This window comes from Enhydra lutris, unplaced genomic scaffold (assembly GCF_002288905.1).
Source record: "Enhydra lutris kenyoni isolate GAN:26980312 unplaced genomic scaffold, ASM228890v2 scaffoldscaffold18, whole genome shotgun sequence".
Lineage (NCBI taxonomy): Eukaryota > Metazoa > Chordata > Mammalia > Carnivora > Mustelidae > Enhydra > Enhydra lutris.
In genome coordinates, this window is record NW_019154102.1 from 13303582 (window position 1) to 13327629 (window position 24048).

General features: G+C 38.8%; 1 protein-coding gene across 1 annotated transcript; it reads right to left on the reverse strand.

Moving 5' to 3' along the window:
* Positions 1-412: 412 nt before the first annotated feature.
* On the reverse strand, positions 413-15366 carry LOC111148072 (chaperonin containing TCP1 subunit 4). Its single transcript, XM_022504455.1, has 14 exons — positions 15094-15366; positions 12606-12658; positions 10795-10884; positions 9470-9578; positions 8721-8863; positions 7517-7638; positions 6957-7089; positions 5769-5908; positions 3983-4079; positions 3792-3902; positions 3565-3695; positions 3197-3431; positions 862-975; positions 413-619 (listed from the first exon to the last, which is right to left on the reverse strand). Exons 1-14 carry the CDS (start codon positions 15218-15220, stop codon positions 605-607), a joined length of 1620 nt encoding a protein of 539 aa, XP_022360163.1. The 5' UTR covers positions 15221-15366; the 3' UTR covers positions 413-604.
* Between the last annotated feature and the right edge of the window lie 8682 nt (positions 15367-24048).

Genomic DNA, 24048 nt, shown 5'->3' on the forward strand with positions numbered 1-24048 from the left:
GTGGGGCAGAGATTTTGCATGCTTGTTTTTTTTCGAGTGTTATTTATTCCTAACCCTTAATTTTTTATTAAGAAAATTTTCACACAAGTTTAAAGAACAGCATGTATCACTTTGATATGCTATTTTAAAAGTTAACACTACAGGGGCACACTTAATGACTGAGCCACCCAGGCACCCCTATCCGTTCATTTATCAGGGTGATGAGCATATTGGGCCATTTAAAATTTCTCAATACTTCTGTTTAAAAACAAAAAAACAAAACCCACAAAACGTAAAGCACTCAGAACGGAGACTTAACAAAATCAAATCAACAGGCAAATATGAACTCATTTTTTTCTCTTCTTACATAGCTTTTTCAACAATATGAGAAGTAACTGAATGTTGGGAGGGAAGCGCCAATAAATTCATCTACTTTTTGAAACCAAACATTTAATATTTTAATTAAGTTTTGTCAATACAATTTTAAGCAAGTGCCACTGGAAGACCAGGCCCAGGAATTCACAAAGGAAACAATCTTCCAAACAGCAAGGAACACCAAGGTGATCTTCCACTCCAGAAGCACTTTAGGGGCCACAGTGGTGCCAGTCGGCCAGTGTTCATCCAATTACCGAGTGTTTACCTGGTAAGAAAAAAACCTGAGTTCCACAACTTATAATAACAGAATTTTAATGATCAAAGAAGTTTCGTGCAATTACCAAATCCTATTTTCACAAGTGAGAAATGACTGTAAAAAGTATGAACTGCTGTTATCACCTAGATAACCAACAAAGTAACATGTACCACCCTGTTCCCCTTCCAAAACTCTTTAAAAAACATACCTTTTTGACCCTGTAGGGAAATTCATAATCTATTTATACTTACCACATCATCGATTTTCAAAATGCTCCGGACAGTTTCAGTTGCTAGAGTAAGTGCACTGACTGAAACCAACAAAGGCTGGACAACCAGTTCCTCCAAAATGTTGGAAATACCACCCTGCCAAATAGCACAAATTGCTTTTAGTGTCTATGATTATATACCTCACCAATTACACTGTTACACTGACACAAGCCCTTTCGAACATAGTTTTCCCTTGTTCTAGTCAAAAGTAAAATACTCTATTTAAGCTCTTCTCTTTACTGGACGTTCTATTTAACGAAAATTTGGAAAAACTGAATTTTTAGTTTTGGGGGGATTTTGGATTCCCCCAATCCTAGACCCCAAACAACTCCTAATTATCTTGGAAAAAAAAAAGATTTTATTTATTTAACAGAGAGACAGCAAGAGAAGGAACACAAGCAGGGGGAGTGGGAGAGGGAGAAGCAGGCTCCCTGCTGAGCAGGGATCCTGACTCGGGGCTTGATCCCAGGACCCTGGGATCATGACCTGAGCTGAAGGCAGACGTCCAACGACATCCAGGTGCCCCAACAACTCCTAATTATCTTTAACTTAAAAATACCCAGGCAAAACTGGGTAATTATACCCATTAAAAATTCTAAGATCCTTAATGCTCAAATCATCCTTGAACCCTAATTCTAAATATGGCCAAGGCTGGTCTGCCTGCCTTTATATCTCCCTCAAATCCCACTTTTAAATTGTTACTGCAACTATTCTCAGTCTCCCTTCTCTCGGGATTGCTGCATTATGTGATGATGGCCATAACAGGTAACCATGCCTCCAGTCTTCCCTCCTAAAAATACTTTTACATCATCTTAGCCTCTTGGTTAAAAAAAATTAGTAGTTCCCAACTACTGGAATAAAAGCGAAATAAAACTCCTCCACAACTGCCCCAATACTCAAAAGGCATCCTCATTCTAGCTCTTATGGTAGCTTTTTCCAACCATAAAGTCCACTATATGACCAGCGTATAACCCTCTAGACAAAACAAGTAATTTCTTGGTTCCTTTCACCTATAAAACATTTGTTTCTCCACCTGAAATTTCCTCATCTCCTACCAAAGTTACACCTTCATAAAGCTTTCCCTAACCAGGCAATGCCCTTCCTTTTGAGTTTGGTATAAATAAATCAATAAATAAATCTATTTATCCTTGGATTGTCAGTTACTTTCCATTACGTATTATTTGTCTCTTCAATAGAGATATTAATAAAGCACTAATACAAAAGGGAAGATTATTACTGTTGTGTTTACGCTACACAACTATACTAGGCTGGTCACAAAAGCAGCAACAATTAATATTTATGTAATGTTTACTCTATGCCAGGCAACTTAGTAAGAGCCTCCTAGTTGGTAATACATTTATTTATTTATTTATTAAAAAGATCTTATTTATTTATTTGACAGACAGAGATCACAAGTAGGCAGAGAGAGAGGAAGGGAAGCACGCTCCCTGCTGAGCAGAGAGCCCGCTTTGGGGCTCGATCCCAGGACCCTGGGATCATGACTGCAGCCCAAGGCAGAGGCTTTAACCCACTGAGCCACCCGGGCGCCCCCGGTAATACATTTAATCCTCACAACAGGCCTTTGAGGGAACTATTAATTGTCCCTGTTTTTACAACTGAGGAAACTAAAGCACAGACTAAGTAACTCACTAAGAGTTACACAATCAATAAGTAGCAGAGTAATGAACAAACACTACTTTTCACTGAAGACATCCTCTTCATTCTTACTCAATGGCAAAAATTAGTTGACCTGCGGTTCTCATACTTGGATCTGAGATTACTTTTTTTCTTTTCTTTTTTTTTAAAGTAATCTCTACACATAATGCAGGGCTTTGAATTCATAACATTAAGATCAAAAGTCATATGCTTTTCCAACTGAGCCAGCCAGGTGCCCCTAAACCCAAGATTACTTTTTTTTCAAAAGAAGATTTATTTATCTGAGAGTGAGTAAGCATGGTGGGCAGGGGCAAAGGGAAAGGGAATCTTGAGCAAACACCCCACTGAGCAGGGAGCCTGACCCCACAACTCTGAGACCATGACTTGAGTCGAAATCAAGGGTCAGACATTTAATCGACTGAGCCACCCAGCTCCCCCAGAAGATAACTTTCAATTAAAAAGCTTTTCATCCAGGCAACCCTCTCAGGTCCCCTCTTGGAGCTTTGTACTCTATCATTCAGTAAACTTGACAATTGCTCAATAAATCTTGCTTTGCTGTCCACCAAAAAAAAAAAAAAAAAGCTTTTTTTCAATAGACAATTTTGAAGTTGTTAACATTTTAATCAATATCTTCCGTAATAATTAAAGACTAAATTATTACCTTTCGGACATTAATGCCGCTGGTTTTTTCTCCTTGGGCGTGCCGGTTTCTTAGTTCTGTTACTGTAGAAATGGGATTCAGGCCAGCATTTTCAGCTAGTGTAGATGGAATGACTTCCATAGCATCTGCAAAAGCACGAACACAGTAGGATTCCATGCCACTCAATGTTCGTGAATATTCAGTTAACCGTAGGGCCAATTCTATCTCTGGAGCACCACCGCCTGCAATAAGAGCTCTGAAATTCACAAATACATTTTTAGCTTATTTTATCCAACAAAAAGCTATTTTTTAATAACTTACTATTTATACCTTAAAAGTAGTCAAAATAGAAATGTTAACATTCAAAATGTTACTCAGTGACATATTACCTCTTCTTCACTAAACAGCGAATAACACACAGGGCATCATGAATGGAGCGCTCAGCTTCTTCAATCACCAATTTGTTAGATCCTCGGACAACAATTGTAACTGTTTTTCCAGGGCTTGTACAGCCTGTAATCTATAGTAAATACACTCCAAATTAGGTACAGAAATAAGGGTTAAAACAAACAAAAACAAACCCAGGTAAATAAAAGCTGTATTACAATACTGTTACCTTGAGTAGTTTGCCAGAACCATTTAAATTGACCTCCTCAGCTAACTCAGCTGATCCCAGCATGTCAGCAGTAAACTGGTCAATATGAGCAACTGGCTTGGTTCCAATTGTCTGGGAAAAATATCAAACCCACAAATTAAGACAACATCTGATTACTGGATATTTTCACAAAGAAGCTGCGAATATTTTACCTTACAAATGAATTCGATGTCTTCTCTTTCAATATCCTTAACCACCATAATCTTCATTTTGTTCAGGAAATGTAATGCAAGATCACTAAGAGCATCTCTAAAACACAAAATCAGTGATCAGGCCAATGCTAGATTTAAAAAAAAATGCTGTTAAACTGCTTTTTAAGCTGTTAATCATTGCTGTTTAAATGATGAATAACTCAATTAGTATAGGAAGACGCTTTAAATTTAGCTGACCAAGTTTATGAGCTCAAAACTCTTTGAAGATTTCCAATGGATCATATTAAAATGTACCCCAGGCAACACTATTTGTAATGGGACGCCTGGGTGGCTCAGTTGGTTGAGCAGCTGCCTTCGGCTCAGGTCATGATCCCGGCGTCCTGGGATAGAGTCCCACATCGGGCTCCTTGCTCGTCAGGGAGCCTGCTTCTCCCTCTGCCTCTGCCTCTGCCTGCCATTCTGTCTGCCTGTGCTCGCTCGCTCTCCCTCTCTCTGACAAATAAATAAATAAAATCTTTAAAAAAAAATGTTTAAAAAAAAGAATACAATAAAAGGTAATTACTGTCATAGTTTTTAATACTAAATGAGTGTATCTTTGATAATTGAAACTTTATTGATATTTGATGAATTTAGACATATGATTAATTCAAGACTCCACAAATTTATGCTTTCTCACAAATTATCTGAACAAAGCTCCTGACAACCCTGTGACACTGGAAGGGTGGATATTCTGATCCATTCTCTATAGATAAGCTAACTAAAATTTTGAGAAGTTTACTTAAGGTCACTACCTATGATATGACTTGGCAGGAAAACCAGGTAATCAAACTCTTCATCAAGGTTTCTATATAAAATAGTCACCCCTAGTGTTTCCTGGTATAACATTTATTAATAGAGTACAAGGGACTACGTCTACTTATTAGAAGAAAACACTGAAGGAAATAAAAGGGATCAGTTCAAACTTTGGAAAATTCTTTTGATCCATGAACTATCTCTTGCATTCCCCTCAAAAGAACTTCTAAATTTCAAGGCAAGCAATTCCATGGACCTTTAAATAAACGCCTCTTTTAGCTAGCTAACCAACTCTAAACCAAATGTATCAAAAACAAAGTATTCCATTTGCTCGATATTTAGGATCTTGGTCTAGAAAGAACATACAGTTGACCCTGGAACAATGAGAATTAGAGGCACCAACTCCCCGTCCTGTCTCCAGTAAAAAATATGCATATAACTTTTGACTTTCCCAAAACTTGACTACTAAAAACCTGCTGACCAAAGCCTTACAGAAAACATAGCTAGCCAATATGCTGTATTCTTACAATAAAGCTAGAGAAAAGAAAATGTTAAGAAAACCATAAGGAGGAGTGGCTGGCTGGCTTAGTTGGAATATGCAGCTCTTAATCTAAGAGTCATGAGTTCCGAGCCCCATGTTGGGTGCAGAGATTACTTAAAGAGAACTTAAAAACCACAAGGAAAATACATTTATAGTACTGTAAAAAAAAATTTATGTACTGTAAAAAAAAATAAAATCCACATGTAAGTGGACCCACATAGTTCAAACCTGAGTTGCTCAAGGGTCAACTATATATCCCACGCAGTTAAATCATCACAGTGGAAAGAGAACCCACTTTAGAGGATTTATCAGAATACAATGTCCCAAAATGCAGATTCATTCTAGATTTCTAGTGATCTACCCACTCCAAATGTTTCTTAAAAAATTGCTTAAAAAAAATTTGCTAAAATAAACCTGTCATTCAAAGCTGAACAAAATAACTAGCTTCCACACCTCAGAATAGACTTCTGTATGAGAAGGACATTACATCCTGTTTTTTTAATTTGCTTCACTAAATTGAGAATATAGGCTCTCTCCTCCCGCAGCACTCGGTCCATCTGGACATAGTCAGAAACTACTATTTGATTATCCATCTGTTGAGAAAAAAGAACGTCGTATTAATAAATTGCACTCTAAGAGTTTTGTGGGGTTTTTTTTTTTTGGTGTTTAAAAGAATTTTTAAGTGAAAAGAACAGATTTTTAATGAAAATATTAAGTATCATAATAAATTCAACCAAAACCATGCCTAACAACAAATTAGAGGCATACATAGAAAAGGTCTAGGAAAATGAATATATATACCAACTGTAACTCAGGTCTTTAACTTTCATCTATACACCTTGCTGTGTTATTTATATTTTTTGCAAGTACACTTTGGTAATTTTAAAATGGTTATCCTTGTTCCTGAATATGTCACTTTTTTTCATAGAAAGATATGCGTTACTGAAATTTCAGTTGTATCCTTTTAAGTCTATGGCTTGTTAGAAAAACTGGTATGCTAAAAGGTGGTATCAGGGACAAATCTTATTAATTAAACGTGTATAAAACAACATTAATTTTTCTATGGGTTTAATGTTTGGGAAACACATGACTCAACAGGAAACCTATATGCCAATACAATATAAAAGAAGAACAAATCTGAGTGAAGTGACAAGATCAACCACTCCCTTTTGGAAAAAGCACTTACGATCAAAAGATAAGAAAATAACTTAAAAAATATTTCTTTAGAGTATAAATAGTAAGCTGGTTTCAACTTTCATTTGTGTAAATATAGGACAAAAGACCTGTCTGCTGCTACAGGATGGATGGCGGTTTCTCGGAAACCTACAAAGAAACTGGAAATTCCACTTACTCTCTAATTTTTAAATAACCTAATTTTATTATTTCATACATAGTGCCCCTACTGTTACTTGCCTTCATCTATGAGTCAATGCTCAATTTCAATGACAGCCGACTGAAGCTATAGATCTGTCATGTCTGGCATCCAATAATTTCTCCTTTTGTCTCAATTCTACTAATTCTTTCAGAATCTATGATCTTTACCACTAGTATCACTATACTGTAGTTTTATAATATTGAACAAAGATCCAAGCTATTAGAAAGTTACATACATAAGGAACTAATTTCATTTGCTTTACTTACATCTGTTTTGGGAGCAGATAAGCAAAACTGAATAAGTCCAATCTTAGCTTTTTCAACTCTGGTTATGCCAGAATTTGCCACCTTTTGAGTAAGTACCAGCCCTTCCACCAGCTCACAGTCATCAATTGTGCCACTAAGGAAAAAGGAAACAAGGAGGACACAGTTAACAAAGGGTGGAAATCTGTGAGTTTAATAGATTGCTAACAGATTAAAAATCTTAAGTCCAATAAAATACAAGTCAGTCTCGCATTTATTACTGCCCCAATTCCTAAAATTCTTTGATCACACTAATGCCTTGCCATCATAATGGAATATAAACAAATTCTTGAGATTCCCACATTAATAAAAGTTCTTAACTTTTAAAAAACATTTATTTGTCAGAGACAGAGAGAGCACATAAGCAGGGGGGAATGGCAGGCAGAGGGAGAAGCAGGAGCCTGATGCAGGACCTGATCCCAGTACCCTGGGATCATGACCTGAGCTGAAGGTAGAGGCTTAATCAACTAAGCCACCCAGGTGTCCCTTTAATTTTTACTAAAACCGTAATTAGAAATGCTTACCCAAGTTTCTTAACAATTTTAATGTCTCTAAGATCTACACTAGTAGCTGTGGCTGGATCAATCACTTTCATCACTGCATTTACACTCATTGGAGAAAGCAGACTTGAATACTGAGAGACAACCTAGAATTAAGAAAATTAAATCAAGTCACTTTCACACACACACAAAAAATCCTAGTTCTTTAATAACTAAGATCTTCAAGAAGAAATCTTAACCACTTTTTTGGGGTGACAGAGAGAATGGGAACATGACACAACATTCCAGACAAACTGTCTTCTCCACTCAGCTGTCTGTCACCAAGGGCACAAAATATGTAGGCTTCTTTTCCTAGTTTATTAACCTATTAGATGGGACTGTTATTAGATGCTAGATTAGTAGCTCTATAGAAAATCCAAAAATCAAATTATATGTAGACATTTCTTACCTAAAATCAATCTGTGAGCAAATGCTCTATATGTGCACACATAATACTGAGGGACTAATAAAAATAACTTCTGGCTAACACTTTACTAAGAACTTATTGTATGTGAGACAATGGTCTTAGCCCTTTATGTTTATATACTCGCCCAATCTTCAGATGAAGAAATTCAGAGTCACACAGCTTAGTCAAGTGATGAGCCCAGCAATAAACCAAGCAGTCTAGACTCTGTGACCCTGCTATTCTGTCCATTAGGTCTGAGTACATTCAACATTTATCATGTATGTCACTAACACTATCCAGCTCACTGAAAGATGAATGTATCAAAATAATGCTGATGAAAAAAAATGGGGGGGGGGGGGACAAAGGAAATGACAGAAAACAAGAACGTTAAGTTAGCAGGAAATTAAAAAAAAAAAAAAAATCAATGCTTTACACTTGAAAACTAAAAAAGCAGCACTGGTTATTAGTTAAGAGGGACCACAGATAGGCAAACCTGTCCCAGGTTCCAATCTCCACTTATCCCTTACTGATAAGTCTTGGTTAGTTACTTAACTTCACTAGATCTATTTTCCGTCTATAACACGGACGTACAGTTTATCTGACAGCCCTGAAGGAAGAGATTTGACATTAACTAATTCAGTTGTACAAATTACCTCAATTAACCAGACACTCCAGACCTTACATTTATGGACTGCACAGCATCAAAAATCACAACCTAAGAATTACAATTCTTAACAAGCTTTAAAAAGTAATTTTAAAAAGATCCCTTAGTACTGGTCTCACCTTTGAGTTCAGGGAAGTGGTAGCACTATTTAATAAGGTTTCTCTGTCACTCAGTTCCACAGGTCGAGACATGTCAGTCAAGATTTCTATACCCTTTTCCAAAGCCTTCTGGAATGACTCAGAAATGATGGTTGGATGAATCCCTGTCATTTGTTAAAATTTAGTTATTACAACACATAAACTACATATGACACCCCTTAAGATTTTTTATTCATTATAATTTCAGAGTAGTCATAATCTTTAAAATGATCTCTATTAACTTAGGCTTCAGTTATAAATAAAACAGTCTGAACAACCTTAACTGCTATTATGGCAAATAACTTATTTCCATTGATCTGGAACAGTCAATTCTGCACTCATGCGATATTTACACTTTTCAAAACCACAAACCTATGTTATAAATAGAGTGACTGGAGAGTCTCCACTATGATTAAGCAGTATTTACCAGAAGAAACTATACTACATTTCCCAAATCTTCATTCTCATCTAGAATCTAAGATCAGTACTGCCACTACACCTTATTTTAGAAAAGCAAAAATTTTATCAAGTTCCATTCAAAATGAAGGCTGGTTGAGGAAAAAAGAAAAATGAACAAAAAGAAACAATGTTCTTATTCATATAATAAACACAGCAAAATTTAACCTAAAAATTCCTAACAAAATTAATTATTCCAAATCAAATACCAAATCTATTACTCAGTAACTTTTGGCCTTTATTTAGTAATAAAACATGTCCTATGTTCTACCTACCTTTTTGAAGAAGCTTGGTACAGGAATCTAAGAGAGAGCCAGCAATGATGACTACTGATGTGGTGCCATCTCCTGCTTCTATATCTTGTGCCTTAGACAGCTCCACCAGCTAAGTAAACAGAACATGCTAAGTTGCTCAGTGAGAAAGGTGAGGACCCAATAACATCTAAGTGAAATATAAATGAATGGCCTTCATATCAGTGTGAAAAACAATTTGATTATTATCAACACTGTAAAACTCAATATAATCTTTTTTTTTAAAAGATTTTTTATTTATTTATTTGACTGATAGAGATCACAAGCAGGCAGAGAGAGAGGAGGAAGCAGGCTCCCTCAATAAAATTCTTGACTTCTTGGACTACATTTTATTTATTTTTGAGTTTCATTTTAAAGTGATGTATTTGTGACATGCAAAATTTTGCTCATATACGCTCTATAAGAATCTATGTTATGGGGGCGCCTGGGTGGCTCAGTGGGTTAAAGCCTCTGCCTTCAGCTCGGGTCATGGTCCCGGGGTCCTGGGATCGAGCCCCACATTGGGCTCTCTGCTCCATGGGGAGCCTGCTTCCTCCTCTCTCTCTCTGCCTACTTGTGATCTGTCTGTCAAATAAATAAATTAAAAAAAAAAAAAAAGAATCTATGTTATGATTTTTTGGTTCAATCTATGGTTATATATTTTTTTCTCCCCAGCTATTAAAAAGTTCCTGTCAGAAAGTGTAAATGAAGTCGCACCAAAGGTACCCTGTGGACTTGGAAACTAAAGAACAGGGGATTCTGGAAGACACACGTGTCAGTTTGGAGTCCTTTGGTAGTTTATCTGAATTGACCCCGGATAAGCCTAATCTGATTCATCTTAAAAGTCACCTTTACATAATCAAACATAACATTTTGACAGGAATTTCTTTTTGCAGATATGGCGACTTCTCACTTATACTGGAATCATCATCACACTTAAGCTGGATTGGTAACTTTTTAATAAACCTCAGTATTTTAGACAACTTGATTTTGTGCACAATTAAGATTACACTGCTCTCTTCTAACCAACACCCACTGAACTATTAAAGCCATTTCATGTTTTTATCTTCTTCTTCCTCTACTATACAGTACATTCCTACGGACAAGGAGATTCATGTTTTAGTACAACCTTGCACTGAAGAGCACAATGTTAGGCACACAATGTATCCTAAAAACATGCCTGTTTTAACACAAAAAAGAATTCACAGTGTTTAAATAATACAATGTGATCAAATAAAACAAAATGTTTACAAATATCAAGCAATACACTTAAAAAAAAAAAAGCAACCTCATCTAAAATTATACTTAACCATTCTGGCTGCCGGATGTAACACTTGCATTTGTTTCAGAATGGTGGCTCCATCATTTGTAATGGTCACATCGCCTTTTCCATCTTGAATCTGTAAAGTTTCGTTTTTTAAAAAAGCTATATTTCAAAAATTGTTCTTTACCCAGCACAATGACACCCTAAAAGCCCTATTAATTTTAAAGTTTCTTGGTAGAGAAGTTAATTTATGTTTGCATAGTTTACAACTGTGCTTAATTTCAAATTCTCTTACATTACTATAGTGATTTAAGGAATATGCAGCAACAGTCTGACTTTACAAATGGAAATACCTGGCTTTACTCCAGCTATTTTTTTCATTTGTTTGAAAGTGAAGGAAATCTAGACACACAAAACACAAAGCAGAAATACTACTAAGAAGAATTACTAACATTACTGGGTTCATATCCATCATAAGAAATGATACCATGGAACCCTCCTACACTGTTGGTGGGAATGCAAGCGGGTGCAGCCACTCTGGAAAACAGCATGGAGGTCCTCAAAAAGTTGAAAATGGAGCTACGCTATGACCCAGCAATTGTACTACTGGATATTTAACCTAAAGATACAAATGTAGTCATCTGAAGGGGCATGTGCACCTGAATGTTTATAGCAGCAATGTCCACAATAGTCAAACTATGGAAAGAACCTAGATGTCCACCAACAGATGAATGGATAAAGAAGATGTGGTGTGTATATATATATATATATATATACAACGGAATACTATGCAGCCATCAAAAGAAATGAAATCTTGCCATTTGCAAAGACGTGACAGAACTAGAGGGTATTATGCTGAGCGAAATAAGTCCATCAGAGAAAGACAATTATCATATGATCTCTCTGATATGAGAAATTTGAGAGGCAGGGCAGAGGGCCATGGGGGGTAGGGAAGGAAAAAACGAAACGAGATGAGACCAGGAAGGAGACAAACCATAACAGACTCTTAATCTCACAGAGCAAACTGACGTTGCTGGGGGGTGGGGGAGTAGGGAAGGGGTGGTTGGGTTATGGACATTGAGGAGGGTGTGTGCTATTGTGAGTGCTGTGAAATGTGTAGGCCTAATGAATCACAGACCTATACCCCTGGGGTAAATAATACATTTTATGTTAATAAAAATAATTAAAAAAAAAAAAAAAAGAAAGAAAGAAATGACACCATGGATTTTCAAAAAGCACCACAAACACAGTAAATACAATTCTTACATTCAAAAAAGTAACATGTCTTAGTATTTTCAACAAGGGTAAACAGGCTCACTAGCAGGGACAGATTTTAAAACATCCACACGGAATAATAATCTGTGTATCATCCAGATAATCCCTCATATGGTTTCTCTCTCATTTTCGATGTTAATTAGCACTGAATTTGAGGGTGTATTTCTCAAAACTGGATGGTCTGGAATGCACTGCAATGTTTTATGCTGCCTGTCAGTCACACTAGAACAACTGAAATTCCACAGAACCATGCAGGGTCACAGTTACAGCAATAAGGAACACTGAACTCAAGCATGTATAGCTACAGCCTTACTCTACTTCCCATGTAACAACACAACCGATAACAACTTTTGTGTATGTACTTTCATTGTTTAAAGATCATTAAAAAAATATGAATTATACCGAAGTCCTGCTCACCCCAAAGCAATCTATTAGTCTTCTAAACTCTCAAAGTACCCTTCTAGCACTTTTTGCTCTTTAGGCAGCATATCTTAACCCACTATTGAGAATCTGCAGTGTGGACAGCAGCACCCAATATATAATGAATAATCCGTTTTTTTTTTTTTTTGTTTTTTTTTTTACCATTTTGTCCATTCCTTTTGGTCCAAGGCTTGTTCTAATAGCATCAGCAACAGCTGTAAACAGAAGGAAGAAATCAGGACCTCTTTTAAAAAAGCAACATATTTCTCCTCTCAAATGATCATCTGTCCTTATTAGGATATGGTGTGCAACCATTTACTGTGTCTATTAAAGAAAACTCACTGTCTAATAATAATCTACTGGAAACACACTAATTTATTCCTTTAATTGTGCGACACTCACCTTTTGTTGTTAAAGTCACTGTACATAATACTTGTGCCCTGCCTATGGTAGAATAAAATTTGAGGATTTACCTAACCTTCCTCTAAGTATCAAAATAAGCACAATGTAGTTATGAGCTCAAAATGGAGACTGCATTTTTCTCCATTCCTTAAAAGAACACAAGCAACAGGAGAGGCAAGACTTCCTACTATATAATTCCCCTTATTTGTCCATTCTGTCTTCTCTAAATACAGTGTAATTTTTGAAGGCTAAGACTTGTCCACCAATGTGAAGATGTTGCCCATCTTTACATACCCTGCCACCAAATAAACCCAAACAAAAACCCCAAACCTTAACCCAAACAAAAACCCTAGCTTTCAGTCATCATCAGTATTATGAAACATCGCTGGGTATATAGTTTACCATTCCAAAGTTACTTACTCTTATTAACTTCCCTAAGAATGTTTATTGGTCCACTGAAGGGAAACTGGATTTGATGAACAGTCGAGACAAATTCCCTTTTCTTTGAGAAGCCCAAGACAAATAATTAGACCCCTTCTTCACATACCACCTCACCCCATATACACAGGGCTGAGATTGTGCCCTAATTATCGTATCCTCTACAACCAGCATACTTCCTTTTACTGCGTGAATAATACATAAAGACTTTAAGGACAAAAAAAATTTGCTATAATTAAAAGTTATTTTCTATTTAATTGTCTCATAATTTTGGACTGCTATTCCTAATTATCCAGTCAAAATTAGTCTCTCAGGAGATTTTAGTGGACCCCATGGCCATGATTCTACCAAAAGACCAATGCACTTTAAGAATGCCCTCACACTCATCTACATGAGGTTAGGAAAACACACCCTATCCAAAAAATAAAAGATTTTAGACTGCTTACATCTCCAAAAGTGTCTGATGTTTAAGATACAGTATGGCACACAGTAGGGTCTGTTAAAAGGACCTCCTGAAGAGTACTAGAACTAGTATTAGTTTTCTGTGTGTTTATGGTTTTTACATTATCAACCAATTTTGGGGGGGCATGTTTTTGAGATAACATCCAAATAAAAAACTGACTCCCTGAATTATCCTGAAAATGCACCTAAACTAAAGCAACTTCTATCAAGTTTGTTGGGTTTTGTCTGACTTGGAAAGACTAGTTGTGACCTTCTGAGTTCTCATTTAAAAAGGTCAGGTTCTAAACAATGAATTCTGTTACACTTAAAAGAAATTAAATAAAAAATAAATAAAAGAAAAAAAAAGGTCAGGTTCGCAGATAATTCAGGTGGCCTCTGCTCACCAGGCCCTTCAAGATTTGGCTCCATCCTACCCTTTCAATCTTCACCTCTCGGGTCCTCTTGCACTTTAATCTCTAACTGTAATGAAATACGCACTACATTTCAATACTCAATATACATCAGCTAAGATCTCTAAGTCTTTGTTCTCATTTTTCCAGGCTCTTCTGTCTCAAGAACTACTCTTAATTCTCACAACTTCAGGGCGCGCGGGGGTGGGGGGGGGGGCGCGGCGGCGTGCGAACACTTTCTTCAATTTTATGGGTGAGGAAACGTTGGCTAAAGGTCGAAGGTCACAAAGCCACTCAGTAATTGTAACTGAGAACTGTAACTCAGGTTTTCATTTCTATCATATACCATACAATTATAGAAAACAATGAAACACCAATACATCGTCCATATTTCTAGACTTGCTTATGTCTGGCTGCACATGCAGAGAGAACGTAAATGCACAACCTGATTTTCCACATGTTCCATTAGGACAGGTGAGTCTTCCCCACAGCCCAGTACAAAGGGCCCCGCCCCAACCTAAGCCTGGAGTTTACCAAATTCATCAGTTGCGCCAGGAGCGTCTTTAAATATTTTTATAGGAACATTTGAAAACTAAAATGTATTCTACAAAAAACATTCTACCACCAGTGGAACCCATAAGCATTTAAACGACAGCGCTTATGTGTCAGATCCCAAGGGACGGCTGCTTGCGGTCCTCGGCATCTTTCTCCTGAAGCGTGATTACCGAGCCGGGATGAAAAATTACGGGCGTGTAAGACCAATAGGGCTAGCCTCAAGGTCTCCATACTTGGCCCTGGGAATTACCGGCAGAAAACAAAAAGGATCCCTCTAGAGTTGCCATCCCTGGAAGGACAAGATTATCTCAAGTAACAGAAAAATGAGCTTTAGCAACCCAAGTTCAGGATGAGAGTGTAAGCTCGACCCCGCACGGCCTCGGATCGGACTGAGGGAGCGATACCTTTGGCCGCGGAGATGTTGCTGAAGCGGATTTGGGCCGGCTTGTCACGGTCCTGATAGGCGCTTTTGCTGCGGCCGCCAGCATTACCGGCTGGCGCCCCGCTTCGGGGTGCCACGTTCTCGGGCATGGCAAACTTGGCTGGGTCTGCGTGGGCTCGGGAAGGACGGATGGACCCGGATTCCAGCCGGCCGCAGACTAACGGAACGCGCCCACAGCCTTCACGAAGCTTCCAGAAAGCGGCGCAGACGCCGGGAGGAGGAGGTGGAGAGGGGGCCTGCCAAACGGCGCGGCGCCGACGTGACGTAGCAGGCTGCCCGCCGCGCGCCGGTTGAGGTGGCTGTGGCTGCCAACTGGGGGTTTACTGGGAGTGTTGGCCCCGGGCCCGGGGTGGAGGCGCGCTGAAGGAGGACGTTTGCGAGGCAGCCAGGAAAACCCATGATTTTAAAGGCGGGCGTTGGGCACCAACATCGCCCGCTGCCCTGGCCTGGGTCGTGAGGTCCCTTCGGTTAGTTCAAACCCTACGCGTCTCAGAGGTGTTGTGGGCTCCCGGATTACACCTGAATGGTCGGGACTGAGCTGGTTTTTGCTGGGCGGTTTAGTCCTGTATTTTGTTGAATTTTGTCCGTTTTGAAAGAGAGTTGGAAGAGAGGTTTGGAATGGGTGCCTGTTTTCATTTGGTTTAAGTGTTGTCTCCTATTGATTGTTACTGGGGGTAGTTAGAGATATAAATACTTCCTTGTTAAATTGCAGAGACTTGCTTTGAACCTGTGATTGCCTGCCAAACCAGGACTGCCTGTCTTACACCGCCCTCGTTGTTACTAGCTTCTTACACATAACATTAGCCACTCACTCACAGGGAGCCAAAGTATTTTAGTTCAGTTGTGTGCTAGGTGCGTTGCTAACCCCTTTAGATATTTTATCTGTTTTAATCTTCACTATAATTCTATGAAGTGGACGCTATAATAATAATAATAATTATAATAGTAATAATTATTATTATTAATTTTTAGTAGATAAGGTAGCCAGCCAAAGCACAAAGAACTTACAGATAAACCTGTAAGTTAGTAGATTGAAACCGTATTAACATTCAGAGCAACGACTTCCCCAGATCATGAGCTGAACTGCTGGGCTCCTGTTACCACTTTTCATTATGGAAGTTCATGTAAGTTAAGTTCGTTTAATGTTCTTTCACAAATAAATATTAAGCGCTCATAAAGCAGGGATGTCTGGGATATATTGAGTACTTAATCCTGTGATCACTAGTCGCTTTTACACAGCATGAGGAAATGAGCATTAAAAGATGACCCTAAGTGCTTTCTACTCATACGCCTCTGGTGCTGGCTTTTATTTTATTTTGATATTTATTTACTTATTTTAGAGAGAAAGAGCATGAGTGCGTGAGCAAGGGGGTGGGGGGGGGAGGGCGAAGGGTGAGAGAGGGAAAGGGAGAGGGAAGATCTAGCAGAATCCCTGCTTGAGTGCAGAGCTCATAGGGGTCTCCATCTTATGACCCGCCCCCATCATGACGCAAGCCAAAACCAAGCTGATTTATATTTTAAAAGGACCAGACTTCTTTGATGTAGCTCATAAATATCATGATTACTTGTTAAGACAACTGATGTGCAGTCGTGGAAACAAGTGTGTGATGCTAGAAACAGCGTTAATTTGGGGATCCAAAATCCTGCCTTCAGAGTTCTACTCTGCTACTTATTAACTATGGGATCTTGGGCAAGTCATTTAAGTTCTTTGGGTCTCATTTTCCTCACCTGTATAATAGGATTAAATTACATGATCTCTAAAGGCTGGTTAGACCCTACTAGTTTTACTAGTGTAAGTTGTAGACCTATTAGCCATAAAAGAGCAGAATTTGGAAGATGCCATTACTGGCTTTTTTGTCCCCATGGGGTAACACAATTGTTTTAATTAAAGTTTTCAAGTTCTAAAGATATTTTTTTCTTTTTCTGTGACAAATTGTAATTACTTTTTATCCCCCCTTACCCAATAAATAAGTGCTGAAAATTTGATTGCTTAAAAGTGTCAATATGCATTAATTCCCCATTAGAATGGGGTTACGTTAAGTATTAAAATGTGCAAACTTGTGTATGCTATGCAAAGCACTGTTGCTAGTGAAGAATGGAAATATTGAAAAAAAAAATCCTGTCAGATCCAAGCAGACACAAAGCATATGTGAGAATGTTGGCAATAGCAATAGCCTTACAGAGTTTCTTTAATGATTTGTAAAGTAGGTTTTATAAAACAGTAATACTTGGCCACCCATCCAGGTGAGGGTGGTCTTGCCTGGATGGATGGTAAACCACTTGCTTAGCCCCTAATAACAAAACTGAGCTAGGCTCTATTTGGGGTTGGAAAAGGGGAGAGGGATGTGTATATGTTTTCTCAATTTTCCACAGCAAAGACAATGGTTTTTATTGTTATTATGTATAATCTGTTTTTCTTCTCTGCGTTAGTTTATGTCATTGAGACAATCATCAAGCCCTATTTTTCCTAAGCCGTATTGCTTGCATCATTAATTTTTTTGTTTGCCTTGCAACATTACATGAAGCAGAGGCCTGTTTTCCTTAAATTTAATTTGATTTTCCTAATTTTCCCTGAAATATTTCTAGTTGACATTTTTATCACTTTGTAAGCTTTCCAGTGAAATGTGTCTGAAGATGGGAAATGGAAAAACCAAAAGAGGATGCTGGCAAACTTAGAAGCTTCATGATCTGTTTTTTTTTTGTTTTTTTGTTTTTTTTTTTAAGATTTTATTTATGCACTTGACAGAGAGAGAGAGATCACAGGCAGGCAGGCAGAGAGAGAGAGGGGAAAGCAGGCTCCCCATCAAGCAGAGAGCCTGATGCGGGGCCCGATCCCAGGACCCTGAGATCATGACCTGAGCCAAAGGCAGAGCCTAAATCCACTGACCCACCCAGGTGCCCCACTTTGTGATCTCTTTTAAGCAAACCAGATTTTCTATCTAAAAATAGGAATTAACTATTATTAATTACTGCAAATTTGTAGGTAAAATAAATTATTGTTGTTTTGGAGGTCAAGTCATGGGGAGCAACATAAGTGAGGCAAGCAGACATTAGGTACTTCCCAATGGAAGAAAAAAAGAATTGAACCTAAATCTAATGAAGTTCCTAGATCTAATTTTTAATTTACAGGTTTACAGGACATACAGGATAGAATATGGTTTTTAAAAATGATACCCCATGAAGATACAATCAATAAAACATAGAATGTGGGAAACTCTTTAGGATACATGACTTGCAAACACATTGTAAGAAAAGAAAAACAATAGCAAGATGGAAGGGGAACGTACAGATGAAAAGAAACTTCAGATTAAAAAAAAGGAATGAGTGTGCATGGCTGGCTTATTCAGGGGAGGGTCTGACTTTTGGTCTTGGGGTCGTGAGTTCAAGCCCCATGTTGAGTATAGAGATTACTTAAATAACTAAATAAACTTAAAAGAATGATGCAAGCAATATGGCTTAGTGAAATAGGCTTGGGGCGCCTGGGTGGCTCAGTGAGTTAAGCCTCTGCCTTCTGCTCAGGTCATGATCTCAGGGTCCTGGGATTGAGCCCCCGCATCGCATCGGGCTCTCTGCTCAGCGGGGAGCCTGCTTCCCCCTCTCTCTGCCTGCCTCTCTGCCTGCCTCTCTGCCTGCTTGTGATCTCTATCTCTGTCAAATAAATAAATAAAATCTTTAAAAAATATAGGCTTAATGATATTCTCAATAACAAAATATACAAGGGAGAAGAAAGCTAATTGTTCCTTGCTGGTTAATTAAGTAATTAAGTACTTAAATATTCAGACAGTTAAAAAATATGAAGTTTGTGAGAGAAATTTGAGTATGGATTTATAGTTGTTGAGTATGGATTTATAGTTGAGTATGGATTTACATTTTATGTGAATAATTATGGTTTTTAAAAAATGTCTTTATCTTTTAGGGAAATATAATGAAATATTTACCAATAAAGAGGTTGTTTTTTTTTTTAAGATTTTATTTATTTGGGGCGCCTGGGTGGCTCAGTGGGTTAGGCCTCTGCCTTCCGCTCAGATCACGATCTCGGGGTCCTGGGATTGAGTCCCACATCGGGCTCTCTGCTCGGCGGGGAGCCTGCTTCCCCCTCTCTCTCTGCCTGCCTCTCTGCATACTTGTGATCTCTCTCTCTCTCTGTCAAATAAATAAATAAAATATTAAAAAAAAAAGATTTTATTTATTTGTCACAGAGAGAGATAGAGAAAGCAGAAGCAGGGGAGGTGGCAGGCAAAGAGAGAAGCAGGCTTGCCATTGAGTAGGGAGCCCGATGCAAGACCTGTTAGTCAGACCCACATCATCACCCGTTTGCTTTCAGTGATAGTCTAGCCTTGGCCTTCCTTGTTCCTTCACAACTCCTTCAGGCAGGTATGTGCCACCCACCACACAGAGGAATCTTAAAAACGCAAATCTGGGGCGCCTGGGTGGCTCAGTGGGTTGAGCCACTGCCTTCGGCTCAGGTCATGATCTCAGGGTCCTGGGATCGAGTCCTGCATTGGGCTCTCTGCTCAGCAGTGAGCCTGCTTCCCTCTCTCTCTCTCTCTATCTGCCTGCCTCTCCGTCTACTTGTGATCTCTGTCAAATAAATAAATAAAATCTTTAAAAAAACAAAAAAACAAAACAAAAAAAAAATGCAAATCTGATGGGTCACCTGGGTGGCTTAGTTGGTTAAGCCTTCTGCCCAGGTCATGATCTCATGGGTCATGATCTCTTGGGTCCTGGGATGGAGCCCCATGTTGCGCTCCATGCTCGGTGGGGAGTCTGCTTGAAGACTCTTTCCCTCTACCTCTCCCCCAGCTTCTGGGAGCTTGCATGCCCATGCACTCTCAAATAAATAAATGTTTTTTTGTTGTTGTTGTTGTTTTAAGATTTTATTTATTTGACAAGGAGAGCACAAGCAGGGGGAGCAAGAGAGGGAGAAGCAGGCCCTCTGCTGATCAGGGAGCCTGGTACGGGGCATGATCCCACGACTCTGGGATCATGACCTGAGACAAAGGCAGATGCTTAACTGACTGAGCCACCCAGGCAACCCTCAAATAAATAAATCTTTTTTTTTTTTTAAAGATTTTATTTATTTATTTGACAGATAGAGATCACAGGTAGGCAGCGAGGCAGGCAGAGAGAGAGAGGAGGGAGCAGGTTCCCTGCTGAGCAGAGAGCCCGATGTGGGGCTCGATTCCAGGACCCTGGGAACATGACCTGAGCCGAAGGCAGAGGCTTTAACCCACTGAGCCACCCAGGCACCCCTAAATAAATATTTTTTTAAAAAACTCCGCAAATCTGAACTTTTACTCCCCTGCTTACAACTCCACAATGACTAAGTATAAAAGCCAGCATTACATGTAAATTCTCCACTTTATGACACAGACTCTTTATCTTTCCAGATTTATTACCCTAGGCTCCTCCTTCTATTCATGCTACAGTAGGGAAGGAAAAATCTTTTCCCTTCTGCACTTCAAGCTTCTTGGCTGGGGCTTTGTAACAAAATACAGATCAACAAGAGAAAAGCATACAAATTTATTTAATATAAGTTTTATGTGACATGGGAGGCTTGATAAAGAGAAGAAGACTGAAGAAGTGGTTAAACTATGTTAGATTTGATGAACGGTGGAAAGTTGTGAGAAAAAAATGTTATAGGACAAAAAGATATAGAGCTGAGGGTTGTAAACTGGGAAAACTCAGCAAGGCCTGTTTGTTCAGTTTCCTCTTGCCTTCCTCCATCTTTGGAGATAATAATGCTCAGGTACAGGGAGAGCAACTCTCACTTGAGAGTCTTCTGATCTACTTCAGAAGAAAAAGGGGGAGATCATGGAGTTCTTCCCGTACCTGTTATTTCTTAGGTTTTGTTTCTTGTGTTTTGTCACATATTCACTATGCCAAGGTTCCGTATTTTGATGTGGTATGTCCTGTACCCCATCATTACACCATGGAGTTCATAGTGTACCTCAACATACCACTCTTTCATGTCTCCATACATAGGAACATGCTATTTCCCCTGCAACATGTCAGGTTACTTGTTGGTTTGCAACCTCAGAGATTCCTGGGTGAAATCTGAAACCAGGTCCTGTACATGGAGGGCAGGAAAGACTAAAGAAAGAGGCATACCACTCAAAACTGGCAGTAGGTAGTTTTATTTTTTTTAATTTTTAACTTTTTAAAGATTTTATTTGTTTGACACAGAGAGATCACAAGTAGGCAGAGAGGCAGGCAGAGAGAGAGGAGGAAGCAGGATTCCCACCAAGCAGGGAGCCCAATGCAGGGCTCGATCCCAGGACCCTGAGATCATGACCTGAGCCGAAGGCAGAGGCTTAACCCATTGAGCCACCCAGGCACCCCAGTAGGTAGTTTTGGTAAGCAAGGAAATTTACTTATGAGGCTTTTCTTGGGTGGCTTGCAAGATGAGTAAATCTCCGGACCCATCATCTTAAAGTTCATATAGAAGCTATAAGTGAGCTCAGTCACATATACCATCCAGATGGTCTCAACAACAACTCTCTACAGACCATGTCCTTGGAATAGCTCCCACTGTGGAACTGGACAGAATGTACATTTCAGGGATGGGAAAGGGTGAGGAGCCTCTGATTGCACAGCTCCCTTTCATGGGTCAACTAGTGTCACATCCTCTTGATTACCTCCTTCAACACTATTCACCATTAAGCTACTCTGACCTATACAAGCTGAGTTTGAGTTAATTTTTCTTTCTTTTACCACCAAATCTGATAGTTACTTCTAGGTACTTAGTAGTAGTAACCCTTAGTTCCTTGTATTTTAATCATTTAAGTAAAGGAAGAAAAAATAATTTTGTGTCTATTAAGTTCTTGGCAGGGACCCCTATAACAAAAAAGATAAATTAATGAGAAAAACAGAAGTTTATTAACATGTATATCTTATATATACATGTGAGGTACCCAGGGAAAAATGAGTAACTCAAAGCAATGGCTTAGAGCTCCAGTTTATATGCCATTTTCAGCAGAAAAGAAAGTAAATTCAGGAAGACCAGTCAGTTATGGGGTGATGACCAGGAAAAGCCCGGTAAACAAGAGATTTGTTGCACAGCAGTTTTATTTCCATGCCTTCTTCATTGGTAATGGTCTAAAGTTGTCTCCTGGGATTAACTCTTTTCTTTCCTGTAGACAGAGGAAGGAAACATTTGAAAATTTTTGTCCTGCTTTTAGGTAAATAGGAGAGCCAGAAGCTTTTCTTGTATCTGCTTCTCATTGCCTTTAGCTCAAAAAAAAAGTCCTAGTGCCAAAGTGGCACATGTTAAGGCAGCATATTCTGCTGCCCTTCATTTACATATCATTTTCCTTTACCAGAATGTAAGATTTTAGTACAGAGACTGTTTTGTTCATTTCTGTATCCTCTGGAGCCTAGCAGAATGGCATAAAGCTCTCCACTAATAGCTGCTGAGTGGCTGGCTGAATGGAGTGCATGGTAATTAAAATAGAATTTGAAAAGGTAGTGTAGAGACAGGGAACAGGAAGAGTTTATTGCAAAAACTTTGGGCCATTGTGTTTGCACATTATTTTGGCCCACATTTCTTATTTTAACATTTTCAGAAATGGAAAACCTTACAAAAACTCCTATTTCTGGCCCTGGATCAAATAGTCTGTGAGCCATAAAAGGAGGAGTTTAAAAGAAGTGACCAGTTGGTTAATGGAACTTAGAATGGAAACCTATTTTCTTGGAAGGCTGTATTAGGTGCTTGTATTTTCCATTTGAGCCAAGGCTTCCGGATCTTTTCTTTGCTGCTGCCTTGCCTTAGGTAATCCTTTTAATGGGACTGTGCCCAGGTTATCTGTGAAACAGGTTGTGTTTTGAAATTTAATAAAATAAAACTTTGTGCTTTAATACTTTCATTTGAAAGGCATTCCAGCAATGCAGCTGTTAACCAACCTTAATAGCTGCATTGGCAATAGCAGCTCCTGGTGGCACAGGATGATTTTCTTTTATTGATCACATTGGTGTTTTGGAACTTGCTGTAGGGTCAGGCAGGCAGTGATATGTCCAGGTATTACATACAATAGGATAAGAGTTAAATGGTGATAGTGATGGACAGTAGTTTCCTTTTTTTTTTTTAAGATTTTATTTATTTATTAGAGAGATCACAAGTAGGTAGAGAGGCAGACAGAGTGGGAGGGGAGGAAGCAGGCTCCCTGCTGAGCAGAGAGCTTGATACAGAGCTTGATCCCAGGACCCTGAGATCATGACCTGAGCCAAAGGCAGAGGCTTAACCCACTGAACCACCCAGGTGCTTCAGTTTCCATTGTTTTTAAGTCATCTATTTCTTGTGAGTTTTAATTAGACCTGAGAGCACTGAGAGGGAGTTCTTAGGGCCAGTAGAAAAGTAGGTTTATAGAAAGACTTCAGAGGGGTAAATTAACCCCTAGATATTGTAGGCTACATTTGGTGTGTATTTTGGGGGGAAAGTATCTGAGGTTTCTATTGGATTCTGAGAGCATGTTCTGTTATCAAAACATTCAAGAAACACTATGTAAGGGATATGGCTTTTCTCAGTCATGTAGAACACGTATGTTCTTTTTAAAAAAAATATTTTATTTATTTATTTGAGAGAGAGAGAGTGAGAGAGGGAAAGCACAGAGGAAGAATGAGAGGGAGAAGCAGACTCCCAGCTGAGCAGAAGTCTGATGTAGGGCTCGATCCTAGGACCCTGAGATCATGACCTGAGCCAAAGTCAGAGGCTTTAACCCACTGAGCCACCCAGGTGCCCGAACACATATGTTCTTTAAAGCTTTTTATTAAAAGGATTTTGATTTTAAGATATACTACTTATGTTTTCATTATATAACCTTTTATTACAGTAGTATTGCATGTGCACTCTAGACATTTAGAAAAATTAGGTAAGCAAAAGAAGCAAATAAAAACCACTCTCGGGGTGCCTGGGTGGCTC